Genomic DNA, 25,430 nt, shown 5'->3' on the forward strand with positions numbered 1-25,430 from the left:
TGCGAATTGGATGCACCATAATGGGCCGACTGGATCTGACGCAGGCTTTTCATCGTCCAATTTTCAGCAAAATCTATGTGAAGTAGGACCTCGTCCTCTCCTAACTGACTTTTCTTCACTCTGCACACCTCAAATTGGTGCAAGATGTTGTAAACATGGGTACTGAACTTCTGAATCTGCTTATTGTATTCTTCTTTCATCTCAGCGACAGTTCCTTCAACTTTCTCCTTGACTGTCTTCTTTGTTGTTTTTAGCTCTCCCTCTTTGTCCTTGTATGTGTGGTCTGCTGATTTCCACTGCCACCACCAGGTCTGGCTTTCATCCTGGCCTGTACTTTCAGTCTGAGTGAAAACAACCTCAGCATGCTTGCACTTTGCACAGTCCCTGTACATACATCCCTTGTTGTCTCTGCTGCAGACAATCTGGTTTATTGTCTCGTCAGCGGACCCTTCGGCTAAATACCCCAAGTTTTTTAGCTTGTTATGCAAGAGGTGGACATTCTCATGTACTTTACAGAGGCATGTTTCCCTGTCAGCGAGTTTAGGTTTCACTACCCAGAACGGCTTCAGTTTCCAGAATTGGCTGAAAGACACTGGTCTCACGGGATGTAGATGCACATACTTTCTATAAGTGCTTCTCAACGATTCCAAAAGGAAACGCTTCTGCTTCTTAACTTTGTTGCGTGTGATGACTTGCTTTTTACCAGCAGCACACCAACTGACATCATCCCTTTCAAAGAACTTTTGAATCTTTTGTTTTACAGCATCTGTGACACAGTTGCGTTTCTTAGCTCTCTCATAAACTAGCAGATTTTCATTTCTTTGCTTAGCATTTGTCTTCAGCAGCTTTTTGGACAAGAGACCAGTGTTCTGTGCTTTGGTCAGCAATCGATATTTTGACAAGATGTTTCCAAAACCAAAAAGCTTTGCGAAGAGTTGTGCCCGCTTCGGATTTTTTTCACAGGTGTCTTTGCCCTGTTTTATTTGTTGAGTGAGAGCATAATGGAAAATCAGTTCCTTTCTTATAAAGCCCTGTCCAGCATTTATCGTTTGTCGAGCCCTCTTCCGTGGTGAAGCATAATGGGTAGCACATACATCGCCTTCCTTGCAGTTCTGTCCAAATGGGACTTTGATTTTCAGTTTTGTCCGAGAGAGCTGTTTGCGTAATTTCTGGTTTTTCCGCTTTTCATTCTCAAGCTTTTCTGTTAACTTTCTATTAATCCTATAACAGGCCGTGCGGTCCCTACGAACATTCTTCCGACCTCTCTTTTTCTGTGACGAAGTGGGATTCGCGGAGGTACCTGGTTGGGGTTCAGGCTGTCGCTGTGGCTCTTGCTGTGGCAGATTATGAGGTGGACTTGTCGGTGGAGTTCCAGTCAACAGTCAACACTGCTGCTTCTTGTTTTTCCAACCAAGCCAAATGATCTTTTTCAGCCCTGCGTTTATGATAGGCTATCCTCCATTTTCTCCGCGTGGCTCTAACCTCCCGTTTGGTCATATCTGCTACGTATTTTACTTTCTTCTTTACCCTTCTAGCTTTCCACCTTAATCTCTCCTTCTCCTTGGCTGCTTCCCTCTTTTCTGGGTCTGCATTTATACGATTCCTATAAGCCCTCTGCTTTTCTGCTGATGTCATTTGTTTCTTCTTGGGAGGCATGGCTAAAGAAGAAGTGGAATAAAAAGACAGAGAATAAAAAATGCTCAGTTCATAGCAATCAGGGATCACAAGATTTTATGAAATTTATGAAATCAAATATGTTTGGCTGATTTCTGAAGATTTTTCCTATTTTTTAAATATTAGAACAAAAATCAGCTAAATCAGCATAAGATCATGCAGATACATCAGGGATGTGATCAGTTAAGCAAAAAAAAAAACAACAAAAAAATAGGAAATGTTTTTTGGGTTCAAGAGATCACTGATGGTCCAATTTTCGTGGCCTTTCGAAAATACCTAATTTGTACAAACAGCATCAGAATGTGGTAACTAGTTGTTTTATTTAGCAATTTTGGGGCATGTGGAGGTGTTATTCTAATGAATACATTGGAAAAAAGTTGAAAAAATCCAAGGAGTTCAATTGTTTTCCACTGGTTAAGGTCGTTGTTGTTGTTGTTGTAAAACGAATCTGTTGGACCACAAAAATGCGTAAATCCACGAATTCGCGGAAAAATCACATCCCTGATTCAAGTACCAATCATCTAATGGCTAGTGTACATCATTATTTCTTGAATGACACCTCATTCTACCAGTCAGATGATAGAATTGGCGAAAATTTCCACTCCGTTACCAATCACTCCACCCCGTTACCATATTTGAGTAACGGAGTAGAGTAACGGAGTGGAATGGTAAACCTGAAAGTGGGTCACAGCCATAACACAATGAGGTACAGCTCAAAGGTTCCTGTTGCAATCTTTCAAGTCCTCCATTGCCTTTTTAAAAATTTACTTCAAAAAGTTGTTCTCTGGTTTCCATGGATATGAATGCTGGTAACGGAGTGGAAAGAAAAAAGCATACTCACCTGATTTCTCAACTATTTCAGCAAAATCTGGACTTGAGTGTGGACTTGCTCCACATGCTCCATTGTTTTATCTATGGGGGTTACACAAGATACATTTTAGCAGGGGCTAACTTGTTGCCTCCCCTTTCAGTTCATAGATGGAGACACTGATCAGTGTGGTAACGGAGTGGAGCCAGTTTTTTGTGACAGCAACAAAATTATTTTTTTTTCACAATTTGGGGGCATGGAGAGATATTTAAGCTTTTGAATATCAATTCCACTGTGATATTGAATAATAAAAATGTTTCAATGCCTTGTTAGCATTGAATTTAGCATGCAAAAGAAACCTTGCAATGGGGCGACCCAGAGTTGTGACACAGTGAAAAGGGCCCAGTTCCATCATTCAAACCTGAATTACAAAAAAAATAGAGAGCCCACAGAACTGGGATTTTTATGCTTTATTAAGCTATCTACCAATATTATTTCTGCAGATAAAGTTTTCCTATATAATAATGTAGCATAAATATCAGGCCTGGACATGTTTTTTCCATATGTGCCCGTATTGAAAAATCCACCCATAACCTCCCATGTGTAGCATGGATATCGTCAGTCTCCTCATCACTGTGTGACTGTGACAGGTATAACCTCCCCATGTGTAGCCATGGATATCGTCAGTCTCCTCATCACTGTGTGACTGTGACAGGTATAATCTCACCAAGTATAGCCATGGATATCCCCAGTTTCCTCATCACTGTGTGACTGTGGCATGTATAACATCCCCAAGTATAGTCATGGATATCGTCAGTCTCCTCATCACTGTGTGACTATGACAGGTATAACCTCCCCTGGTGTAGCCATGGATATCCCCAGTCTCCTCATCACTGCAAGACTGTGACAGGTATAATCTCACCAAGTATAGCCATGGATATCCCCAGTCTCCTCATCACTGTGTGACTGTGACAGGCATAACCTCCCCATGTGTAGCCATGGATATCGTCAGTCTCCTCATCACTGCGTGACTGTGACAGATATAACCTCCCCAGGTGTAGCCATGGATATCCCAGTCTCCTCATCACTGCATGACTGTGACAGGTATAATCTCACCAAGTATAGCCATGGATATCCTCAGTCTCCTCATCACTGTGTGACTGTGACAGGTATAATCTCACCAAGTATAGCCATGGATATCCTCAGTCTCCTCATCACAGTGTGACTGTGACAGGTATAATCTCACCAAGTATAGCCATGGATATCCTCAGTCTCCTCATCACTGTGTGACAGTGACAGGTATAATCTCACCAAGTATAGCCATGGATATCCCCAGTCTCCTCATCACTGCGTGACTGTGACAGGTATAACCTCCCCAGGTGTAACCATGGATATCCTCAGTCTCCTCATCACTGTGTGACTGTGACAGGTATAATCTCACCAAGTATAGCCATTGATATCCCCAGTCTCCTCACCACGTTGTGACCGTGACAGGTATAACCTCCCCATGTGTAACCATGGATATCCTCAGTCTCCTCATCACTGCGTGACTGTGACAGGTATAACTTCCCCAGGTGTAGCCATGGATATCCTCAGCCTCCTCATCACTGCGTGACTGTGACAGGTATAACCTCAACATGTGTAACCATGGATATCCCCAGTCTCCTCATCACCATATGACTGGGACATATATAACCTTCCAGGTATAGCCATGGCTATTACCAGTCTCCTTATCACTGCGTGATTATGGCATGTATAACCTCTCCAGGTATAGGCATAGATATCCTCAGTCTCCTCATCACTGATTGACTGTGACAGGTATAACCTCCCCAGGTGTAGTCATGGATATCCCCAGTCTCCTTATCACCATATGACTGTGACATGTATAACCTCTCTAGGTATATCCCTGGATATCCCCAGTCTCCCCATCTCTGTATGACTATGACATGTATGATCTCTCCAGGTATAGCCATGGATATCTTCAGTCTCCTCATCACTCTGACTGTGACATTTATAATCTCTCCAGGTATAACCATGGATACCATCAGACTCAGTCTTACCCTCTGAACTCCTCTAGAGAAAACAGTAACCATGGTAACACAGCATTGTGGAATGGTAGGGAGCACCCTTATTACCAGAGGTGGGTAGGAAGCTCTTAAACACTGGAATAACGCATGAACAGGGATGTGACATAGTTCTAAATATGGGTGTATGTATAAGCTATGTGGGAGCGGACAAAGGGTTGTCTTGTAGCAGTCAAATTCATGCATGTGGCCTAGTAAAGGACAGTGCTGTTGCACCTATATTCAGCTCTATGAAACATTATCCATTATACATGTACTTGTAGCATATGGATATCTGCTGTATCTTCTGCATGATTTCGCTAAAATTACAAATCAGGTTTGTGCTTGGGGGTAATGTTAAGCTTTTGTGTGTATGTCATTTGCTTGTCACCAAAAATTTTACTCACCACACTGCTCTGCACAAATGTGTAAGTGGAAGCAAATTTTGTAACACATGTGGAACAACAGTGTCTAATCTTTATTGTTAGAGCACATGTTTGCTTCATCAGTTAAAGGATATGCTCCTACATGTACCTACCTGTACGTGAATAACAAGGCCAGTGGCTTCAATAACAGTGCAAGTGATCATGAATAATTTTAGCTGGTAGAGGGCAGTTCTGTTCCATCTGAGACAAGATTTGGTTCACTTATTAAAGGGCTAGTGAGTTTCATTCAGTAAAACGAATATTAATACTTGACTTATGCGATGACAGCTAGCATTATGGTTTGAGGAAACAGGGTAGAACCCAGCAGAAATCCACAACCATCCGCAGGTTGCTGACAGACCATCACATGTACAGCTAGAGAGAAAGGCAGCATGAGCTGGACTTGATCTCATAGAAACCGCATTGGGGGGAAGCTCTTGGGTCATTCCGTCTTTAAATGATTCTAAAGTTAAACAAATTGTCAAATTTTTTTATTATACTCATGAAGTTATATTAAATATTAAAAATAATAAATAATAAAATGTTCTTTAATACATGCTTGCAGATTACACTAATTTCAAGTTTTGTTGTTTTGTCATCAGTGTTGAGGTTGCTAAATGTATTAACTGAGCTTTTGTGTGCTTTCTCTGTTGTACTGTGAATGCATGACCAGATCTGTGTCTTTTTCCCAGCCCTGTAGATAATGTAGACAACGAGCAGCGACCTTCAACTCACATGACCCCTGAGAACCTAGGTCAAAGTCAAAGTGAAGGTCAAGGTGGAGGTTACAAGAGTGCACCATTGTCAGAGATAAACAGGTAGACTAATCAAACCTAAATGTACAGGTGTTGGGAAAACTTCATTTATTTTTTTTTTTTTTTTTTTTCACAAAGACAACTGTATCAAAAACTTTATTATAAAAGAAAAGTATATCCGAATAAGCATAATATATCACCTGAAAGATCCGGGTTTGCAGGATAAGGCAGTTATATAAAAAACTTGAATGATTAACTGCTGTGGTTAGGACTGCTGTGATAAACAGCTCCCTGGTTACTGCAATGATGATTGTTATTATCAACATTTGTCATATTGGTGGCAGCCATATTTGGATGTTTTCTGGTATCGTCTTCATCTGCTGCCCAGTTCATGTCCTGCCCAGTCCATGTGCTCCCCAGTTCATGTCCTGCCCAGTTCATGACCTGCTCAGTTCATATCCTGCCCAGTTCATGTCCTGCCCAGTTCATGTCCTGCCCAGTCCATGTGCTGCCCTGTTCATAACCTGACCAGTCAATGTGCTCCTCAGTTCGTGTTCTGCCCAGTTCATATCCTGCCCAGTTCATGTCCTGCCCAGTTCATGTCCTGCCCAGTTCATGACCTGCTCAATTCATATCCTGCCCAGTTCATGACCTGCTCAGTTCATATCCTGCCCAGTTCATGTCCTGCTCAGTTCATATCCTGCCCAGTCCATGTGCTGCCCTGTTCATGACCTGCCCAGTCCATGTGCTGCTCAGTTCATGTCCTGCCCAGTTCATGTCCTGCCCAGTTCATGTCCTGCCCAGTTCATGACCTGCTCAGTTCATGTCCTGCCCAGTCCATGTGCTGCCCTGTTCATGACCTGCCCAGTCCATGTGCTGCTCAGTTCATGTCCTGCCCAGTTTATGTGCTGCCCAGTTCATGTGCTCCCCAGTTCATGTCCTGCCCAGTTCATGTCCTGCTCAGTCCATGTGCTGCCCAGTTCATGTTCTGCCCAGTTCATGACCTGCCCAGTTCATGACCTGCTCAGTTCATGTCCTGCCCATTCCATGTCCTCCCCAGTCCATGTGCTGCCCAGCGCATGTTCTGCCCAGTTCATGTTCTGCCCAGTCCATGTGCTGCTCAGTTCATGTGCTGCCCAGCGCACGTGCTGCTCAGTTCATGTCCTGCCCAGTTCATGTTCTGCCCAGTTCCTATGCCGCCTAGTTCTTGTGCTGCCCAGTTCATGTCCTGCCCAGTTCATGTCCTGCCCAGTCCTGCACAGTTCATGTCCTGCACAGTTCATGTCCTGCCCAGTTCATGTCCTGCTCAGTTCATGTCCTGCCCAGTCCATGTGCTGCTCAGTTCATGTCCTGCCCAGTTCATGTGCTGCTCATTTCATGTCCTGCCCAGTTCATGTGCTGCTCAGTTCATGTCCTGCCCAGTTCATGTCCTGCCCAATCCATGTCCTGCTCAGTTCATGTCCTGCCCAGTTCATGTGCTGCCCAGTTCATGTGCTGCTCAGTTCATGTCCTGCCCAGTTCATGTGCTGCCCAGTTCATGTGCTGCCCAGTTCATGTCCTGCCCAGTTCATGTCCTGCCCAGTCCATGTGCTGCCCAGTTCATGTTCTGCTCAGTTCATGACCTGCCCAGTTCATGACCTGCTCAGTTCATGTCCTGCCCATTCCATGTCCTGCCCAGTCCATGTGCTGCCCAGCGCATGTGCTGCTCAGTTCATGTTCTGCCCAGTTCATGTTTTGCCCAGTCCATGTGCTGCTCAGTTCATGTGCTGCTCAGGGCATGTCCTGCCCAGTTCATGTGCTTTTCAGTTCATGTCCTGCCCAGTTCATGACCAGCTCAGTTCATGTGCTTCTCAGTTCATGTGCTGCCCAGTTCATGTTCTGCCCAGTCCATGTGCTGCTCAGTTCATGTGCTGCCCAGTTCATGTGCTGCTCAGTTCATGTCCTGCCCAGTTCATGTGCTGCTCAGTTCATGTCCTGCCCAGTTCATGACCAGCTCAGTTCATGTCCTGCCCAGTCCATGTGCTGCCCAGCGCATGTGCTGCTCAGTTCATGTCCTGCCCAGTTCATGTTCTGCCCAGTCCATGTGCTGCTCAGTTCATGTGCTGCCCAGTTCATGTGCTGCTCAGTTCATGTCCTGCCCAGTTCATGTGCTGCTCAGTTCATGTCCTGCCCAGTTCCTATTCCGCCCAGTTCTTGTGCTGCCCAGTTCATGTGCTGCCCAGTTCATGTCCTGCCCAGTTCATGTCCTGCCCAGTTCATGTCCTGCTCAGTCCATGTGCTGCCCAGTTCATGTTCTGCCCAGTTCATGACCTGCCCAGTTCATGACCTGCTCAGTTCATGTCCTGCCCATTCCATGTCCTGCCCAGTCCATGTGCTGCTCAGTTCATGTGCTGCTCAGTTCATGTTCTGCCCAGTCCATGTTCTGCCCAGTCCATGTGCTGCTCAGTTCATGTGCTGCCCAGCGCATGTGCTGCTCAGTTCATGTCCTGCCCAGTTCATGTTCTGCCCAGTTCCTATGCCGCCTAGTTCTTGTGCTGCCCAGTTCATGTCCTGCCCAGTTCATGTCCTGCCCAGTCCTGCCCAGTTCATGTGCTGCACAGTTCATGTCCTGCCCAGTTCATGTCCTGCTCAGTTCATGTCCTGCCCAGTCCATGTGCTGCCCAGTTCATGTCCTGCCCAGTTCATGTGCTGCTCATTTCATGTCCTGCCCGGTTCATGTGCTGCTCAGTTTATGTCCTGCCTAGTTCATATCCTGCCCACTTCATGACCTGCTCAGTTCATATCCTGCCCAGTTCATGTCCTGCCCAGTCCATGTGCTGCCCTATTCATGACCTGCCCAGTCCATGTGCTGTTCAGTTCATGTGCTGCCCAGTTCATGTCCTGCCCAGTTCATGTGCTGCCCAGTTCATGTGCTGCCCAGTTCATGTCTTGCCCAGTTCATGTCCTGTCCAGTCCATGTGCTGCCCAGTTCATGTTCTCCCCAGTCCATGTGCTGCCCAGTTCATGACCTGCTCAGTTCATGTCCTGCCCATTCCATGTCCTGCCCCAGTCCATGTGCTGCCCAGCGCATGTGCTGCTCAGTTCATGTGCTGCCCAGTTCATGTTCTGCCCAGTCCATGTGCTGCTCAGTTCATGTGCTGCCCAGTTCATGTGCTGCCCAGTTCATGTGCTTCTCAGTTCATGTGCTGCCCAGTTCATGACCAGCTCAGTTCATGTCCTGCCCAGTCCATGTGCTGCCCAGCGCATGTGCTGCTCAGTTCATGTCCTGCCCAGTTCATGTTCTGCCCAGTCCATGTGCTGCTCAGTTCATGTGCTGCCCAGTTCATGTGCTGCTCAGTTCATGTCCTGCCCAGTTCATGTGCTGCTCAGTTCATGTCCTGCCCAGTTCCTATGCCGCCCAGTTCTTGTGCTGCCCAGTTCATGTGCTGCCCAGTTCATGTCCTGCCCAGTCCTGCCCAGTTTATGTCCTGCTCAGTTCATGTGCTGCCCAGTCCATGTGCTGCCCAGTTCATGTCCTGCCCAGTTCATGTGCCGCTCATTTCATGCCCTGCCCAGTTCATGTGCTTCTCAGTTCATGTCCTGCCCAGTTCATGTGCTGCCCAGTCCATGTCCTGCTCAGTTCATGTCCTGCAAAGTTCATGTGCTGCCCAGTTCATGTCCTGCTCAGTTCATCTCCTGCCCAGTTCATGTGCTGCCCAGTCCATGTGCTGCTCAGTTCATGTCCTGCCCAGTCCATGTGCTGCCCAGTTCATGTCCTGCCCAGTTCATGTCCTGCCAGTTCATATACTGCCCAGTCCATGTCCTGCCCAGTTCATGACCTGCTCAGTTCATATCCTGCTCAGTTCATGTCCTGCCCTGTTCATGACCTGCCCAGTCCATGTGCTGCTCAGTTCATGTCCTGCCCAGTTCATGTCCTGCCCAGTTCATGACCTGCTCAGTTCATATCCTGCCCAGTTCATGACCTGCTCAGTTCATATCCTGCCCAGTTCATGTCCTGCCCAGTCCATGTGCTGCCCTGTTCATGATCTGCCCAGTCCATGTGCTGCTCAGTTCATGCGCTGCCCAGTTCATGTTCTGCCCAGTACATGTCCTGCCCAGTTCATGTCCTGTCCAGTTCATGACCTGCTCAGTTCATATCCTGCCCAGTTCATGTCCTGCTCAGTCCATGTGCTGCCCAGTCCATGTGCTGCCCTGTTCATGTCCTGCCCAGTTCATGTGCTGCTCAGTTCATGTCCTGCCCAGTTCATGTGCTGCCCAGTCCATGTGCTGCCCAGTTCATGTCCTGCCCAGTTCATGTCCTGCCCAGTCCATGTGCTGCCCAGTCCATGTCCTGCCCAGTCCATGTCCTGCCCAGTTCATGTGCTGCCCAGTTCATGTGCTGCTCAGTTCATCTGCTGCCCAGTTCATGACCTGCCCAGTTCATGTCCTGCCCAGTTCATGTCCTGCCCAGTTCATGTCCTGCCCAGTCCATGTCCTGCCCAGTTCATGTCCTGCCAAGTCCATGTCCTGCCCAGTTCATGTCCTGCCCAGTTCATATCCTGCCCAGTTCATGTGCTGCCCAGTTCATGTCCTGCCCAGTTCATGTGCTGTTCAGTTCATGACCTGCCCAGTTCATGTGCTGTTCAGTTCATGTGCTGCCCAGTTCATGTGCTGCCCAGTTCATGTGCTGCTCAGTTCATCTGCTGCCCAGTTCATGACCTGCCCAGTTTATGTCCTGCCCAGTTCATGTGCTGCCCAGTTCATGTCCTGCCCAGTTCATGTGCTGCCCAGTTCATGTCCTGCCCAGTTCATGTGCTGTTCAGTTCATGTGCTGCCCAGTCCATGTCCTGCCCAGTTCATGTCCTGCCAAGTCCATGTCCTGCCCAGTTCATGTCCTGCCCAGTTCATATCCTGCCCAGTTCATGTGCTGCCCAGTTCATGTCCTGCCCAGTTCATGTGCTGTTCAGTTCATGACCTGCCCAGTTCATGTGCTGTTCAGTTCATGTGCTGCCCAGTTCATGTGCTGCCCAGTTCATGTGCTGCTCAGTTCATCTGCTGCCCAGTTCATGACCTGCCCAGTTTATGTCCTGCCCAGTTCATGTGCTGCCCAGTTCATGTCCTGCCCAGTTCATGTGCTGCCCAGTTCATGTCCTGCCCAGTTCATGTGCTGTTCAGTTCATGTGCTGCCCAGTTCATGTGAGTATAAGCTGATTCCATAGCTTACTTCTTCATACGAAGAATTTGAAGTATGGAAGTAAGGCGTATCCATCACTTTCTAGAACACTCTGGAAACTGTCTGTTGTTAGGAACTAAGGTAGACTGAGGAAAATTTACATGTATTTGAAAAGGGCATTGTCAAACATTTCTTATGAAGATACATAGTGACACATTTCTTTTAACTGATGTGTGATCCAGTGCCAGGGAAGATGACATACCTTCAGCTACACATTTCTTTTAACTGAAGCGTGATCCAGTGCCAGGGAAGATGACATACCTTCAGCTACACATTTCTTGTAACTGAAGTGTAATCCAGTGCCTCACTTTGTTATTAATCTGTTATTAAGAGATCTGTAGTTTGTCCGTGTATGGTGCAGTCTCAATCAAACTGATCTGGATGGCTAAAATATGTGAAGATATCCAAGAATCATGATGAGAATCATTTCAGCCGTATGCCAGTAGTTTACCAGTAGTTTGCCAGTCGTTTGTCTGTAGTGAGTCTGTAGTGGGAAAGCTGGTCAGTATGTGAAGCTAACTTTGTTTTACATGTTTATGGTCTGTAGACGTTAACATAATGGAAAAGCATGCATACAGCACTCTGAAAAATAAAGTGTGAAGCCACACATTTGACATCTCAGTATTTCAGTGTCAAATACATGTATACAACTTCTCATTTTTTTGCAGACCATCTATACTTTTGCACTATGCTAAGCTTATTGATGGATTAGCAAGATTATTGCATGTATTGAACAGATGGTATGTAGACTAGATATACGTATATGTGACTAACACCTGTTGAATTCCTCATTTTATACATGTATGTGCAGCTGGGGTAGTGGTCCTGTAATTCCAAGATATTATTCACCTGTTGATCACGGTTCTTTTCAAGCTGCAATACAGTGTACAGAATGGTGATTAGAAGTTCTGTGAAGTTACATTACAGTTGATTTACTGTCGGTCCTTTCATAGCGCGTTTTTTCCATCGTTTGTAGACCTGAAGTTGATCAGTCTCGCCCTGCCCCTCAGCATTATAGAACACCGTCTGATAACCGTTATCAGACACCCACCTACCAGAGGCCTAATGGGAGTGGCTACTCCACAGGCAGGCACCAAGCCCCACCCCACAACGTAAGTCTGCACACTCAAATCTGAACTAGGTAAGGACCACCCTGCTCCTGGGACTCATCAGCTGTGCTGTTCTGTTCCACAACTTGGTTCTGGTATTGTTTTTTCTCTTTTAAATTTTTTTTTTTTGTTTTTTTTGGTGGTGGTGGTCATTTTTTAATGGAAGCGTTGAATACAGGAAATCCACAGAAGAACAACTTGTGCTGGATTTTCATGAGTTTTGTTCGTGTATGTGTGTATTCGTGTGGTGTTAAACATTTGTTCTTGAAATCACCTAGAAAAGCACTGATGTTTAGAACTAATCCGTTCTAAGCAAAGTGTAAGCAAAGTGCTGTGTATAAACTCCTAATCTTTTTCGGCTGTGGCACAGTGGACACAAAACTTCCACCTTTTAACCAAACAATTTCAAAATTGATGGTACTGGTGATTGGGACCACTATCGGGTGTCTACAGCATGTATGTAACAGTCAAGTTAAGTTTAGTAAATTGCCCATTTAAGTCAGGTTTGTTTTGCCAACATGAACCGTCTCTTGAAGTCAAACTCTACTCGAGTGTGGTAACAGATTTTGCGCCAGTAAAAAAAAAAAAAAGAAATGGAAGTAGTCTCATGAACCAGACGCAGCTCTGTGGTGTTTTAATAAAATATTTTATCATTTGGGCCATCCAACGATAAATCCAGATCCATGCAGGAAGCACTGTCATCTGACTAAATACATTATGTGTATTATTCAAAGCCATATTTCGATCAACAGCTCTATTTAATGAAAACCTTTTCGATGTCACATTCTAATGTACATGTGCTATGGATGTGTATGAAGTAAAAATGTTAATATTCAGTAGAGTTTTTATATTGCAGCCATTTTAAGGCACACCAGTTTGATCCTGTTGATATTTTACTGTTCTGGTCGGCTCCACACGAGTTTTATCCTGTTGATATTTTACTGTACTAGTCAGCTCACACGAGTTTGATCCTGTTGATAGTTAACTGTTCTAGTCAGCTCCACAAGAGTTTGATCCTGTTGATAGTTAACTGTTCTAGTCAGCTCCACACGAATTTGATCCTGTTGATATTTTACTGTTCTGGTCGGCTCCACATGAGTTTTATCCTGTTGATATTTTACTGTACTAGTCAGCTCACACGAGTTTGATCCTGTTGATATTTTACTGTACTAGTCAGCTCACACGAGTTTGACCCTGTTGATATTTTACTGTACTAGTCAGCTCACACGAGTTTGATCCTGTTGATAGTTAACTGTTCTAGTCAGCTCCGCAAGAGTTTAATCCTGTTGATGTCTTACCGTATTAGTCAGCTCCACAAGAGTTTGATCCTGTTGATAGTTAACTGTTCTAGTCAGCTCCACAAGAGTTTGATCTTGTTGATATTTTACTTTTCTCCACACAAGTTTGACCCTGTTGATATTTTACTGTACTAGTCAGCTCACACGAGTTTGATCCTGTTGATAGTTAACTGTTCTAGTCAGCTCCACAAGAGTTTGATCCTGTTGATATTTTACTGTACTAGTCAACTCCACCCTAGTTTGATCCTGTTGATATGTTACTGTACTAGTCAGCTCCACACGAATTTGATCCTGTTGATATTTATTTTACTGTTCTGGTCAGCTCCACACGAGTTTAATCCTGTTGATATTTTACTGTACAAGTGAGCTCCACACGAGTGTGATCCTGTTGATATTTTACTGTTCTGGTCAGCTCCACACGAGTTTTATCCTGTTGATATTTTACTGTACTAGTCAGCTCCACACGAATTTGATCCTGTTGATATTTTACTGTTCTGGTCAGCTCCACACGAGTTTAATCCTGTTGATATTTTTAGTCAGCTCCACACGAGTGTGATCCTGTTGATATTTTACTGTTCTGGTCAGCTCCACACGAGTTTGATCCTGTTGATATTTTACTGTACTAGTCAGCTCCACATGAGTTTGATCCTGTCGACATTTTACTGTTCTGGCCAGCTCCAAACAGGTTTGATCCTGTTGATATTTTACTACACTAGTCAGCTCCACACGTGTTTGATCCTGTTGATATTTTCTGTTCTGGTCAGCTCCACACGAGTTTGATCCTGTTGATATTTTACTGTACTAGTCAGCTCCACATGAGTTTGATCCTGTTGATATTTTACTGTTCTGGTCAGCTCCACACGAGTGTGGTCCTGTTGACATTTTACTGTACATGTTGTCTTTACATGATGTTTCATCTTCATGACATTTTTCCATTGCAGCCAGCTTCCAGTCAGGCCCCCGCCGTTCACAGACCTGTATACGCTTGGAGCCATTTCCAGCCAGTCAAACCCTCAGCATCTCCTGCCAGCCAATCAAACAACAGCACCATGGGAAGCTCACACTCGGAGATCACGCATCATGTGATCAGTGCCTCGGGACGTCACGAGAAGTGGACTGAACTCTGACAGAAAAACCAACAATATGCAAATTTTTGTACCAAAGCCGTAATTGGGGCATTGTGTGCTCTCCTTGTTCTGTTTCAGGCTGTCTTGATGCAGTGTGTTTTTGTTTAATAGATCACATTTTTGAACTAGTATAGTTGTGCACTTTAAAGCTTGTTTTGTCACTCAAGATAAATGCTACCCTGAAGTACATTATTAATTGGTGCATATATTTTAACTAACTCTAAACAGAGATAATGCCAAAAGTAGGTGTGGCAAAATCTTGAAGAAAAAAAAAACCAGAATCAGTGACACAAACATGTAGGTGTAGTTTTCACCGTTCCTCTTTTACTATTTAAGACTTGTTTTTTTTTTAAGCAGAGATGAATTTCTGTTGAACTAAGTTCGCTGCTTAAAAGCCACGGAATCACTATGATGCCAGTATAAATATGAATGCTGTAGGAGTGGACAGACTTTTTGTAACTTTCTTGCAACTTCTCTGACTGAACTAACATTAAAATGTGCAGGGGATCTGTTTTCAGCATTCATCTCTGCTAAAACTGTGCGAGGTATGAGGAAAATACAATGGTATATATGAGATTTGTGTTATATATGCTGAAATACAGGTGTACATACAGGTGTGATTTGCATTAGATCATCTACATTAATAGAAAACTGTATAAATCAGGAAACAGTACATGTGATTGGTATTAGGTAAGCTAAGTTTGAGGAAAACATACTGCACTGTCTATATGATGAGGAAACAGTACATGTGATTTGTATTAGGTAAGCTAAGTTTGAGGGAAAACATACTGCACTGTCTATATGATGAGGAAACAGTACATGTGATTTGTATTAGGTAAGCTAAGTTTGAGGAAAACATGCTGCACTGTCTATACGTATGAGGAAACAGCACGTGATTTGTATTAGGTAAGCTAAGTTTGAGGAAAACATGCTGCACTGTTTATATGATGAGGAAACAGTACATATGATTTGTATTAGGTAAGCTAAGTTTGAGGAAAACATGCTGCACTGTCTATACGTATGAGGAAACAGCACATGTGATTTGTATTAGGTAAGCTAAGTTTGAGGAAAACATGCTGCACTGTTTATATGATGAGGAAACAGTACATGTGATTTGTATTAGGTAAGCTAAGTTTGAGGAAAACATGCTGCACTGTCTATACATATGAGGAAACAGTACATGTGATTTGTATTAGGTAAGCTAAGTTTGAGGAAAACATGCTGCACTGTTTATATGATGAGGAAACAGTACATGTGATTTGTATTAGGTAAGCTAAGTTTGAGGAAAACATGCTGCACTGTCTATAGGTATGAGGAAACAGCACATGTGATTGGTATTAGGTAAGCTAAGTTTGAGGAAAACATACTGCACTGTCTATACGTATGAGGAAACGGCACATGTGATTTGTATTAGGTAAGCTAAGTTTGAGGAAACAGTACATGTGATTTGTATTAGGTAAGCTAAGTTTGAGGAAACAGTACATGTGATTACTACTTCGTAAAGCTGAAAGTACATGGACATTTAGGTAAGAGGAAATATTACATGTATACCATTTGCACTACGATCTTGCTGCACAAATCATTCAGTGATGTTATTGATATGGTAACAAGCTGTGAAAAGTTGTTTCACTTTATCGCCAGTTAATTAATAAACCTTCTCAATGTTTGCAACTGCACAAAATGTGTTAGATGAATACAATTCAGTGTCAACCCTCTAATGAAAAAACCTTCATTGCAAATTGGAATTTTTCAAATAATTAATTGTGTACATATACCTGTGATTTGCTGGCCAAACCTGCTCTGTCAACTTCTTGAATAACGTTTGTTGTCTCATGTGTGCTGCATTTGTTAATTATTTTTGATTCTTTATTTGTGTAAATATTTTTCCTGAATCAGCAGGTAATCCAAGAGTTCAAAACTCAAAAAATCATGTTTGTATATAGTTTTAGTACATAGGTTTTTCTTTTTTTTGATAAAAATATTTATTATTGTTATTCCTAACCTTTTTATATTTACATTTTGCTATGAATATTTATTTTGTAGTTAACATTTAGAGTGTATATTAACTTTTTGGTGCATTTTTTTTTAGTTGAACTGTTGTTGCAAAGAAATTGGAATTCTGTTTCTGCATGGGGCTCCTGTATCATATTCTATGTTCTTCCTTGGGGGTGGGGAATAGTTGTGGGTAAAGCAGGAGGTGTGATAGGGGGGAGAAATTCCACAAAAGATTTAACTTTGGAGGGACAGTTCTAAAGCAAACTGTTTTTCACTTTCACTGGACTAGGGCATCATAAATAAAAGCTGATAAATGATATTTCAGACTTTGATATTTACAAATGGTAACCATATTGTGTTTGTGAAGCAGAAGTTGTCATGTTCCTCAAAGAACATGCAAATGGTATTAATCCAGGCTCAGCGATGTTGAACACATGTACATGTACACACTTAAGTACTTCAAAGATTATTGATGCCATTATTGATTATTGGAAAAGAAAAGCAATTTCTTGCTTTATCTTAAAATTGTAATCGAAATTAAACTATTTAATATTTGCATCAGTGGAATTTGACCACTCATTCTGTCATGTGAAAATTATAATTTCTGCCAAGTTTGAATGCCCAGCTTCATATATTCTGCTTGGCCCCAGGATCAGAAATTGTCCTCAGCCTAGTCTTAACATGAGGTATTATTCCCTAGCATGTATTTGAACATAAACTGAAACAGTACTATTTTGTCATGCAAGTACAAGACAACTCTTAGGATTATAAAAGTGAAAAAAAATCCTTAGTCATAAATTTAGTATTATAAAGTGTTTTGAAATGAAGACTAAGTCTGATTCAATTCCAAGATATGTACAGCTTTTTTCTGCCTGGATTTCAGCCCAATATAGCCTTATGAATCAGGCCCTGTAAGATGGCATGCATGTTTTTGCTGGGGCAGGTCTGTAGTCCCTTTCGTGATAGTAATTATGGTTGATTTGTTTTCTGACTGTCTAACCCTTATTTCACAATATTAACTGTGAATACATGTCACCAGTAACAAACTCTACTGGTAGTAAGTTGCAGGTTAGATCTGAGATCTGTTTCATTCTTCCCAGCTTAACTTTCACAAATGTAATGTAGAGGCTAAGTTCGGAGCATGGCCAACCGATCTCAGAGCTAGTTGCATTTGCATGTAATACCATGTTAATCTTATAAGGAGGTACCTTGCATATAAGTATCTTTACACCATCGTCTATTTATGATTTTACTACCACTTGTGCAAATAACCATGCTTGGCATCAAATGTCGCGTATTCTATGCAATACTAAATCAGCAGTTGCCATATAGTCGTGTAGTGCGTACGTTCAGTGGTTCTGCCATGTTATATATGAAGCGCATTTGAATGCCGTTAAGTAACTGTCGTGTGTGCTTCAAACCAAGAATGATACGGTATTGAATAGGGGTGATTGGGCTGATAATGAAAGGGCATTCAAGCAAAATTTTCTGCGATCACTCCGCATTGCTACGTAGTAGGTTAGAGTTTTCGTTTGACACAACGAAATATATAGTGCCTTTTGATACAGTTTCGGTTTCAGAGTTGACATTTACGTTTATTGGCTTCACACATTTTGGCCCAAAGCTGCTGCTGCGATGGGCGTAGTAGCTCAGCCTTTTCCCCTTGCACATGCTACTTGTAAGCTGTGATTTCTAGGCTGTTGCGCAGAAGTGCCTATGGACTTTGTTTTACAAGCACAGCTGTATACAGAAAATATACCTGTTACAGAAAAAGAATAAAGGTGTACACAAAACGACCGGCTTGTTTTAGGCTGCGGTGCCCCCAGGACATTTTGACAAATTAGTGTCAAATTGTTAGATTGCTCGTTCTTATACCATGCTACATGTATTATCATAGGCCATTTGAAAACCTATAGGCTATGTATAAGCACGGGCGATCTACTAATTTAATACAAGGGCTTGTGTCTTCAGGTCTTTGTGTTATCCCTGGCACCTTTTTGTCTGGTGACTGTTTGTCAATGTATATGCAGGACTTCAGTCGAGTACCTGGGAGAAAATCGGGCATTTTCTTCATTTATATGATTGACATTTATGTCCAAGCGCGGAATCCATTTACAGCACAAACTCCATAGTTGCGTTTGAAAGTGTAAGATGTAACGGTATATTTGGTGGAAATGTGGCTTATTTTTTAAACTATGCACCATGTCTGTCTTCATGTTTTCATATTGGAAAGTAGAACTGGGGAATCGCATATGTTACCCATTTTGGGCTACTATGCGCATACCCTTACGGCGTCTTAAGATGAATTCCAAGTCTTCTAAGTTCCGAGGTTGAACACGGTGCAAAAATGGCGGGTTCCATTTGTACAGGCGTTTGTACGTACACGTTTGTTTGTATTAAAAGTCATTATGTTTAACTAGATGTTTTGTTGTCTGTTTACTGTTCTTAGAGCATTATTATCGAAGATCCAGCTAGATACAAATATCACGGGGAACTCAAGATAAAAGCTTAGGCTTTCGGCATGGTGGAGTGGAACCTAAAGATGTAAAGCAGTTCCTAGTGAGGCTTGGAAAATATACAGTATACACTGTATCAGGATGTATAATCTTGGTGATAATATGCAAAGTAGCTCTAAATCCCCCGTCTCAGTCCGGTTTTCCCCACGATTTCCCTTTTGTTGGTTGGGCCTTCATGAGTATATCCTACGGCCCGCTCGCAAGTCATACTTGTATTTAGACGATTTTTTGTCAAAGGACGGCGGTATATGCCGGGAGAACCGATTTCCTTTACCGGTAAAACTGAAAACCAACGTATCGGTGAAAAAAATCTTAAACTACATAAACCAAGAAGGTCGCACGTTCAAATCCAGTTCTCGCGGATATTGCTTTGTAAGTTTTTCTGGTAGTTTGTTAAGCCCAGTTGTCAGGCCAGGGCTCTGCCTGTTTCCTGTACTCATAATTTATTAACCGACTCGGCGCCATATTAACAAAGCATGACAAAAAACAGAATCCACATCAAAATAAAAAGTAGACTATAGGAATTGTAAACACTTCATACCATCATGTGGTAGTGTCTGATCTAACAGGGATTACTGGCACAAGGCGTGTTTTTCACAAAAGATGTCATAACTACCATTATGGACATGAGTAGGCCTACCATTTGCAGCTAAGGAAGCCATAGACGAAGACATGGAATTACCACCAGCACCTTTTGTCTTTATTATCATAAGATTTGTTTGATACAGGGGTAGTATTTGTTAAACATGTTAAAATTGGCTTCAAACATACAGAGTAAGTTATGAAAGCACAAATATACCTTGTTGACATGGGAAGAAAATCTGAAGCATGTTAAAACAGCTTTTAGGCCCAGTAAATAGCCTCGCATATAAACCACGTTGAGAATAAATACATCATTGATGACCAGTCTTAAGTTTTACTAAATTTATAGTCTGGTAACATTTTGATGATACTTTTTAAAGCCACTCTCTTCATCCAATACGTTACCCGTATATAGGTCTAATCTACACTGTGAATAATCCCAGTACAGTCTTGTAGATGACAACTCCATGTATGTTTGCACGCCCAACTACACCTGTTTTCCAGTTCAGTTAACGACTGAGAGATCTACATTGCTCACAATCTCGTACGGCGAAAACACTGACAGAGATTCATGCAGGTCGACATGAAATGAAGTGTTGACTGATGAACATGCAGACGGACTTGATTGACTAAACTGGCAGATATATTATTGTTGGATTCTTTGAACAGGGATAATGACTGGGATTGAATTGATTCACAATATGGGCTTACATAAGGCTGACGGATTGTTTTGGCAGGGACAATGACAGAGGAATTAAATTAATTTAAGTGATTGACATATTTAGTTGGCAAGTTGTCTTGATCTGTAGTTCACAGACCGGTCTAAGCAGTGGATACCAAAGATACAAGTAAGTATGACTAGGAATTTCGTAAGGTATAGGGCTTTCAAACTGTGCCCTGGCCAGAATAAGAGTTATAATTATCAGACGTATAAGAATTATATACAGAAAAGATGTCTTTTAGGTGCTGCTAAACATTTTTGTTACAAACATTGATTAAAAATATTATTTACCAATTAATACATTTAAATATACATTTTCAAATCAAGTGTTCAATTTATTTACATTTCTGTCCCGTATTTACACAATTGGCAGTCGCTTAAAGAGTTTCCTAAACAGCAAAGGTTTCTTCTTCTCAGTCCTGACGTCCTCACCATCCGGGCGTCTGGAGCGCTTCTTGAAAATTCTCTTCACAAGTGATTTCTTTTTGGCCTTTGGAGCTGTAAGTTATAAAAACATATATCAGACTGAATCAGTTCCTTCATTCGCAAGCTTTGTAATATTCGTAAAATATATGAAATGCATGTTCATATAAACACACCATATAAACAGTGTTTTCTAGTTCGTTTATAGAGGACTGTAGGATATTGCTATCACAACTTGACAATATCTACCGTTTTTCATCAGAAAATATTTACTCGCGTCTCATTAATCGCATGTGTCATAATTACAGTCTTACCTTCAGCCTCTTTGTTGTTGTCATCATCCGGGAACCTCACGCTAACGTCATCAAGGGGAATTTCCTGAAAAAAATCGAGGCGTTCATGAGGTTTGATAAGACTTGAGAATGAGATATACAGCTAGACATGTAATCATCGCTCGCTTAAAGCGTTTTGAACATGAGTTTTCCCGGCAGACCTAAACCAATCAACCTAAACCCAATTTAGATTTTTCTAAAATATATGCCCTTCAGTCTCCCAAGCACATTCTCCGCTTATCTCATATATATATGCTTATTAAAATTCAACTGTAACTGTTTCGTAAATCGTTATTTTAAGCGAAAAATATGGTGTTATAAGACTCTATATAGACCATTGTGAAAGACCTTGTGCCCAGCCTCTGTACATATTCTATACATATTCAGAAAGTGATTGCGATGTAGATCCCTGTAGCACATTATAGTCTGCATTAACAGAGTAACGTTGTATAAACACTGTATGAGCTCACCTCCATATCGCTGTAACAGTCCTGGAAACTGACCGACGCTTCTGTGGACTGGACACTGGCTGACTCGTCTGTGGACTGGACACCGACTGGCCCCTCTGTGGAGTGGACACTCACGGATGAACCAGCGCAGTCCTCAGAGGGGGTTTCTTCTATGGGGCAGAATAATACAGTGCACACATTAAACCTATACTTCTATACACATAAACAGCGACAGTTTGCCCGAAAATAAACACGTAGACAGATATATGCGTGTAGCACCAGATGTTTCAAATTGCTGAAAACCAGGAAGAAACTAAGCGAATTAAATGCGAAAATTAATACGGTCTAATGACTGGCATGTCAAACCCTTCGCTGTAGTCACCGCTACGTTTATAATCTATATCAGTCAGTAGTTATACGGCGTTATAATTTGGAAGTTTTCCGTTTTCTGGTTAAAAACTGGAACGTCTGGTTGAAATATGTACTGTAATTTTCCTATAAATAATTTTAATGAGCATATTCTGTGACGCACAAGAAGACTTACTGCATGGAAGTTAAACCCTTTTGCACATTTAAAATTATGTTTAACACAGTTAATCTTCTGGTGGTGAGGAAAACGTGTAAAAAACTCAAATCACACACAGGAAAACGCATTTAACCAATTGCAGAAAGCGGCTTTACGTCTGAAGTGTGAGGTCATGGAGGTGCCTATATACTGTTTTGAAAACACCGTTTCTTATACAGAGATATGTGACATAAGTATTTGTACATGTATATAGATAACAGCTTTTGCTTTTTTCAGAAATTGAATTCAATATTTTACTACTTTTTATTGTAATCATTGTTATGTCTATTACATGGAACTGGCATGAAATATCTTTATAACTGAATGCCCAGAATTTAGAATTAAGCCAAGGACATCATGTCCGCCAAACAAGTTATAAAGTAATGTTGCAGTTATTGTTTTTGCATGCCTCTCTAGCTCTCTACATGTATCACGGATCTGTACTCACGTTCGGCTTCAGCAGCCAGTCGGCAAAACTCGAGTAATTCCGTAATCTTCTCGTCGACTTTCCGGTCTATGTACTTATCGAGCTGCTCTTTGATTTTCTCCATGGGCACGGGTTCGGCGCCATACACCTGGTCTACAGAGACTAGAACCTGCTTCAGGATCTGTCTCACGATTTCTACCTGCACGTGGTCAGTCTGGAAGTCTGAGGGGAAAATGTACAAATTAAGCATTTCATGAAATATAACTTCGATCATCGTACTTAACTGATCATACACCTCGCCAAGATATATGTAATTGAAGCAGTTCATAGAGAGATTTAACTGATTTGCTACCATATATTTTATTGCATGATGGCGGTTTTGTATTAATGACAAACTTTTAGATGTGCGATTATAATATTGCAATTCATGCTACTTCTACAAGTATTTAAACGATTTCAGAGAAGAGAGACAAATAAATAAAACTAATTTTCAATAGTTTATAACGTGTATTTTATGTAATTTGAACAGATCCTCCGCATTTTATCACCCAAATTGTAACTTGAGAAATGCGAAGTATAAAGTTGACCGTGGAAACTTACATGTCGTCAGACGCCGGAACCACTGCTGGATTTTATCTCGGGTAATACCTGTGTAAAAAATCATTATGTGATCAAACCGTTGTGAATTACGAATGATTTTACGTGCAACGGAATGTTTATACTCTTCCGTATTATTGTTTGGGTTTTTACACTCCTGTATTGCCATACATGTGCTATATAGGGCTGTATATGTGTGTTTATATCCATATCGCATGCAGAATATTTATAAATACGGAATTACATTAAAACCAGTTTCACACAGAAGTGTTTGAAAATAGTGGATCGCTCCCTATAGAAAGCCACGCACCAACATAGTACAGGATCTGTACTTGACTGTTTCTAACCACACAATATTTGAAGTGAAGTAACATACAGATACGTGTACATGTATGCATAGGTTATGCATAGAGTCCATAGCCTCCTGCCTTGTCGAAAATCATTGAGAAATAGTATCCTATTACTCACTAGAAATCTTGATATGATGAATTTACACCATGGAAGAACATTCAGTTCACTTACCTAAACAAGACATCCTCGATTTTCGGTAAATTATGTCGTCTAAATCGCAAACTGTTTACACTAAGGCAAATATGAAAGCTGAGTAAAGCTTTATTCTGGAACGTGATTGTCTACGTCACTATTTGTTATGTCATAATAGCACGCTGTGTGATGTCACACGAGTCACGTGCTTTCTTTAAAGTTCCTACAACACCGGTGTTGGCATCACAGTAGAAACTGCTACACTGTAACGTTGTAGATGTTGCGCTACAATCCATTTCTGACGTTATAATGATTGAAGGGGCGCGCTTTTTTTAATGTATATCATGACCAAACTTTAAGCCTATTATTATTTGCTTTAAGTTATTTGATGTAATTGACTAAATTCCCATTATCCTTGAAATACCCTATATTTTAAGCGAAACCAGGTGTTTATTTTTTATATGGCTGTGTTAGAATTTAGGACAGAACCAAAGTACGCTTAATGGTTAGTCATTGTAAATCTGGTACATTGGCTGTCATTGCTCACCTTCATTATTGATTTGGAAGTTTTTATCTTGTTGGTACGTGATTTTCAAATGGACAGTTCATTTATCGGTTTATGTGTGTAAGTCACAGGCCTGGAAAGTGGTATTTGTGTATGACGAAAGACTTAAAACTGAGCAGAGTAAAATTAGACCGTGAACCATTGTGACAGTACGAAGTGGAAAAGTGAACTGGACTTTTAGTTGGGGTATATATATGGCATGGAGGCCTGCACGTAACATCTGCGGAAAGTTAGTAAGGGATATACCAAAGGGAAGTGGTATATTTCGGACGCTGCGATTCCCACCATACATTAAACTGACCGCCATCGTCAACGGTTTAAAATTCTTGTAAAAATGTTCAACCTTTTCATCCTCTAAAGCAGATTTTTAGTGTTATTTATGCAGGTAATTATTAATGAAATAATTTGTTTGTGTCACAAAAGATGCAATTTTTGTGTACACCCTATAGTTCTTTCAGAATGTTTTCAAAATACTGATTGCAAAAACCGGTTGAAAAGTTATGGTATGTAGTTAAATAAGTCAGCGTGACCACGTGCTCAAATCAAGTCCTCGTGCGTTCCTGGCCGTGAAGCTTTTTAAATTGCCTGTATTTTATCTGGTAAGGTCCGATGGTTTCCTCGTACTGCACCCTAAGCTGATCGGCATCATATTAGTATATTCTTCTTGAGCACGACGAAAACTCCAATCTAGGCCTACTTCAAGATACAAGAGTTATTGGAAAAGAGTTAGGAACGCTGAAGTCCTCACCTCACTATCAGGCAGTACATATATACTTATTTTGATTGGTGTTTTACGCCGTACTGAAAAATAATTTACTTATACTATGGCGGCCAGCATTATTGTGGGAGGAAACAGGGCATTACCACGCACGGCCGAAGAGGAAGCCAACATAGGCATGAGCTGGACTTGAACTGACAGCGACCGCATTGGTGAGAGGCTCTTGTGTCATGCCTCGGCCACAGAGGATCCCAGTACAAGTATACAACGCTTTACAACGATACTGCCGAACAATTAAAGACCTGAGAAATAAAACGTTTCAGAACAGTCCATCAGTCAATTAATTTACGGCTGTATAACTGTACTAAAAATCAAAGATTAGATTTATCTACACAAAACTGATACAATAAGAGTAATTATGTGTATAACAACAGTCTTTACAATGGTGAAATAGGATGACAAAAATGTTTTTGTTACATGTTTTCCATGAGTTTAGCGTGACGTCAGCACCTACATGTATGCCTTTGACGTCCAAACATTGAAGCGTCGAAAAGGAGGTGCAGTGTTCTACACAACGTTACACAAC

General features: G+C 41.8%; 2 protein-coding genes across 2 annotated transcripts in view; one reads left to right on the forward strand and one right to left on the reverse strand.

The window, feature by feature from the left end:
* Positions 1-18,865, forward strand: part of LOC135473223 (band 4.1-like protein 4) — a 66,156-nt gene extending 47,291 nt beyond the window's left edge. The window contains exons 26-29 of the mRNA XM_064753068.1: positions 4,509-4,622; positions 5,663-5,788; positions 11,914-12,049; positions 14,286-18,865. Of these exons, the coding sequence (XP_064609138.1) occupies positions 4,509-4,622; positions 5,663-5,788; positions 11,914-12,049; positions 14,286-14,471 (562 nt within the window). The 3' untranslated portion in view covers positions 14,472-18,865. The remainder of the gene's footprint in view (positions 1-4,508; positions 4,623-5,662; positions 5,789-11,913; positions 12,050-14,285) is intronic.
* An 850-nt stretch (positions 18,866-19,715) lies between these two features.
* On the reverse strand, positions 19,716-23,617 carry LOC135473981 (uncharacterized). Its single transcript, XM_064753955.1, has 6 exons — positions 23,601-23,617; positions 23,082-23,129; positions 22,503-22,703; positions 21,511-21,659; positions 21,023-21,086; positions 19,716-20,783 (listed from the first exon to the last, which is right to left on the reverse strand). The coding sequence occupies exons 1-6, from the start codon at positions 23,611-23,613 to the stop codon at positions 20,644-20,646; spliced, it is 615 nt and encodes a 204-aa protein (XP_064610025.1). The 5' UTR covers positions 23,614-23,617; the 3' UTR covers positions 19,716-20,643.
* Between the last annotated feature and the right edge of the window lie 1,813 nt (positions 23,618-25,430).

Source organism: Liolophura sinensis, chromosome 8 (assembly GCF_032854445.1).
Source record: "Liolophura sinensis isolate JHLJ2023 chromosome 8, CUHK_Ljap_v2, whole genome shotgun sequence".
Classification (NCBI taxonomy): domain Eukaryota; kingdom Metazoa; phylum Mollusca; class Polyplacophora; order Chitonida; family Chitonidae; genus Liolophura; species Liolophura sinensis.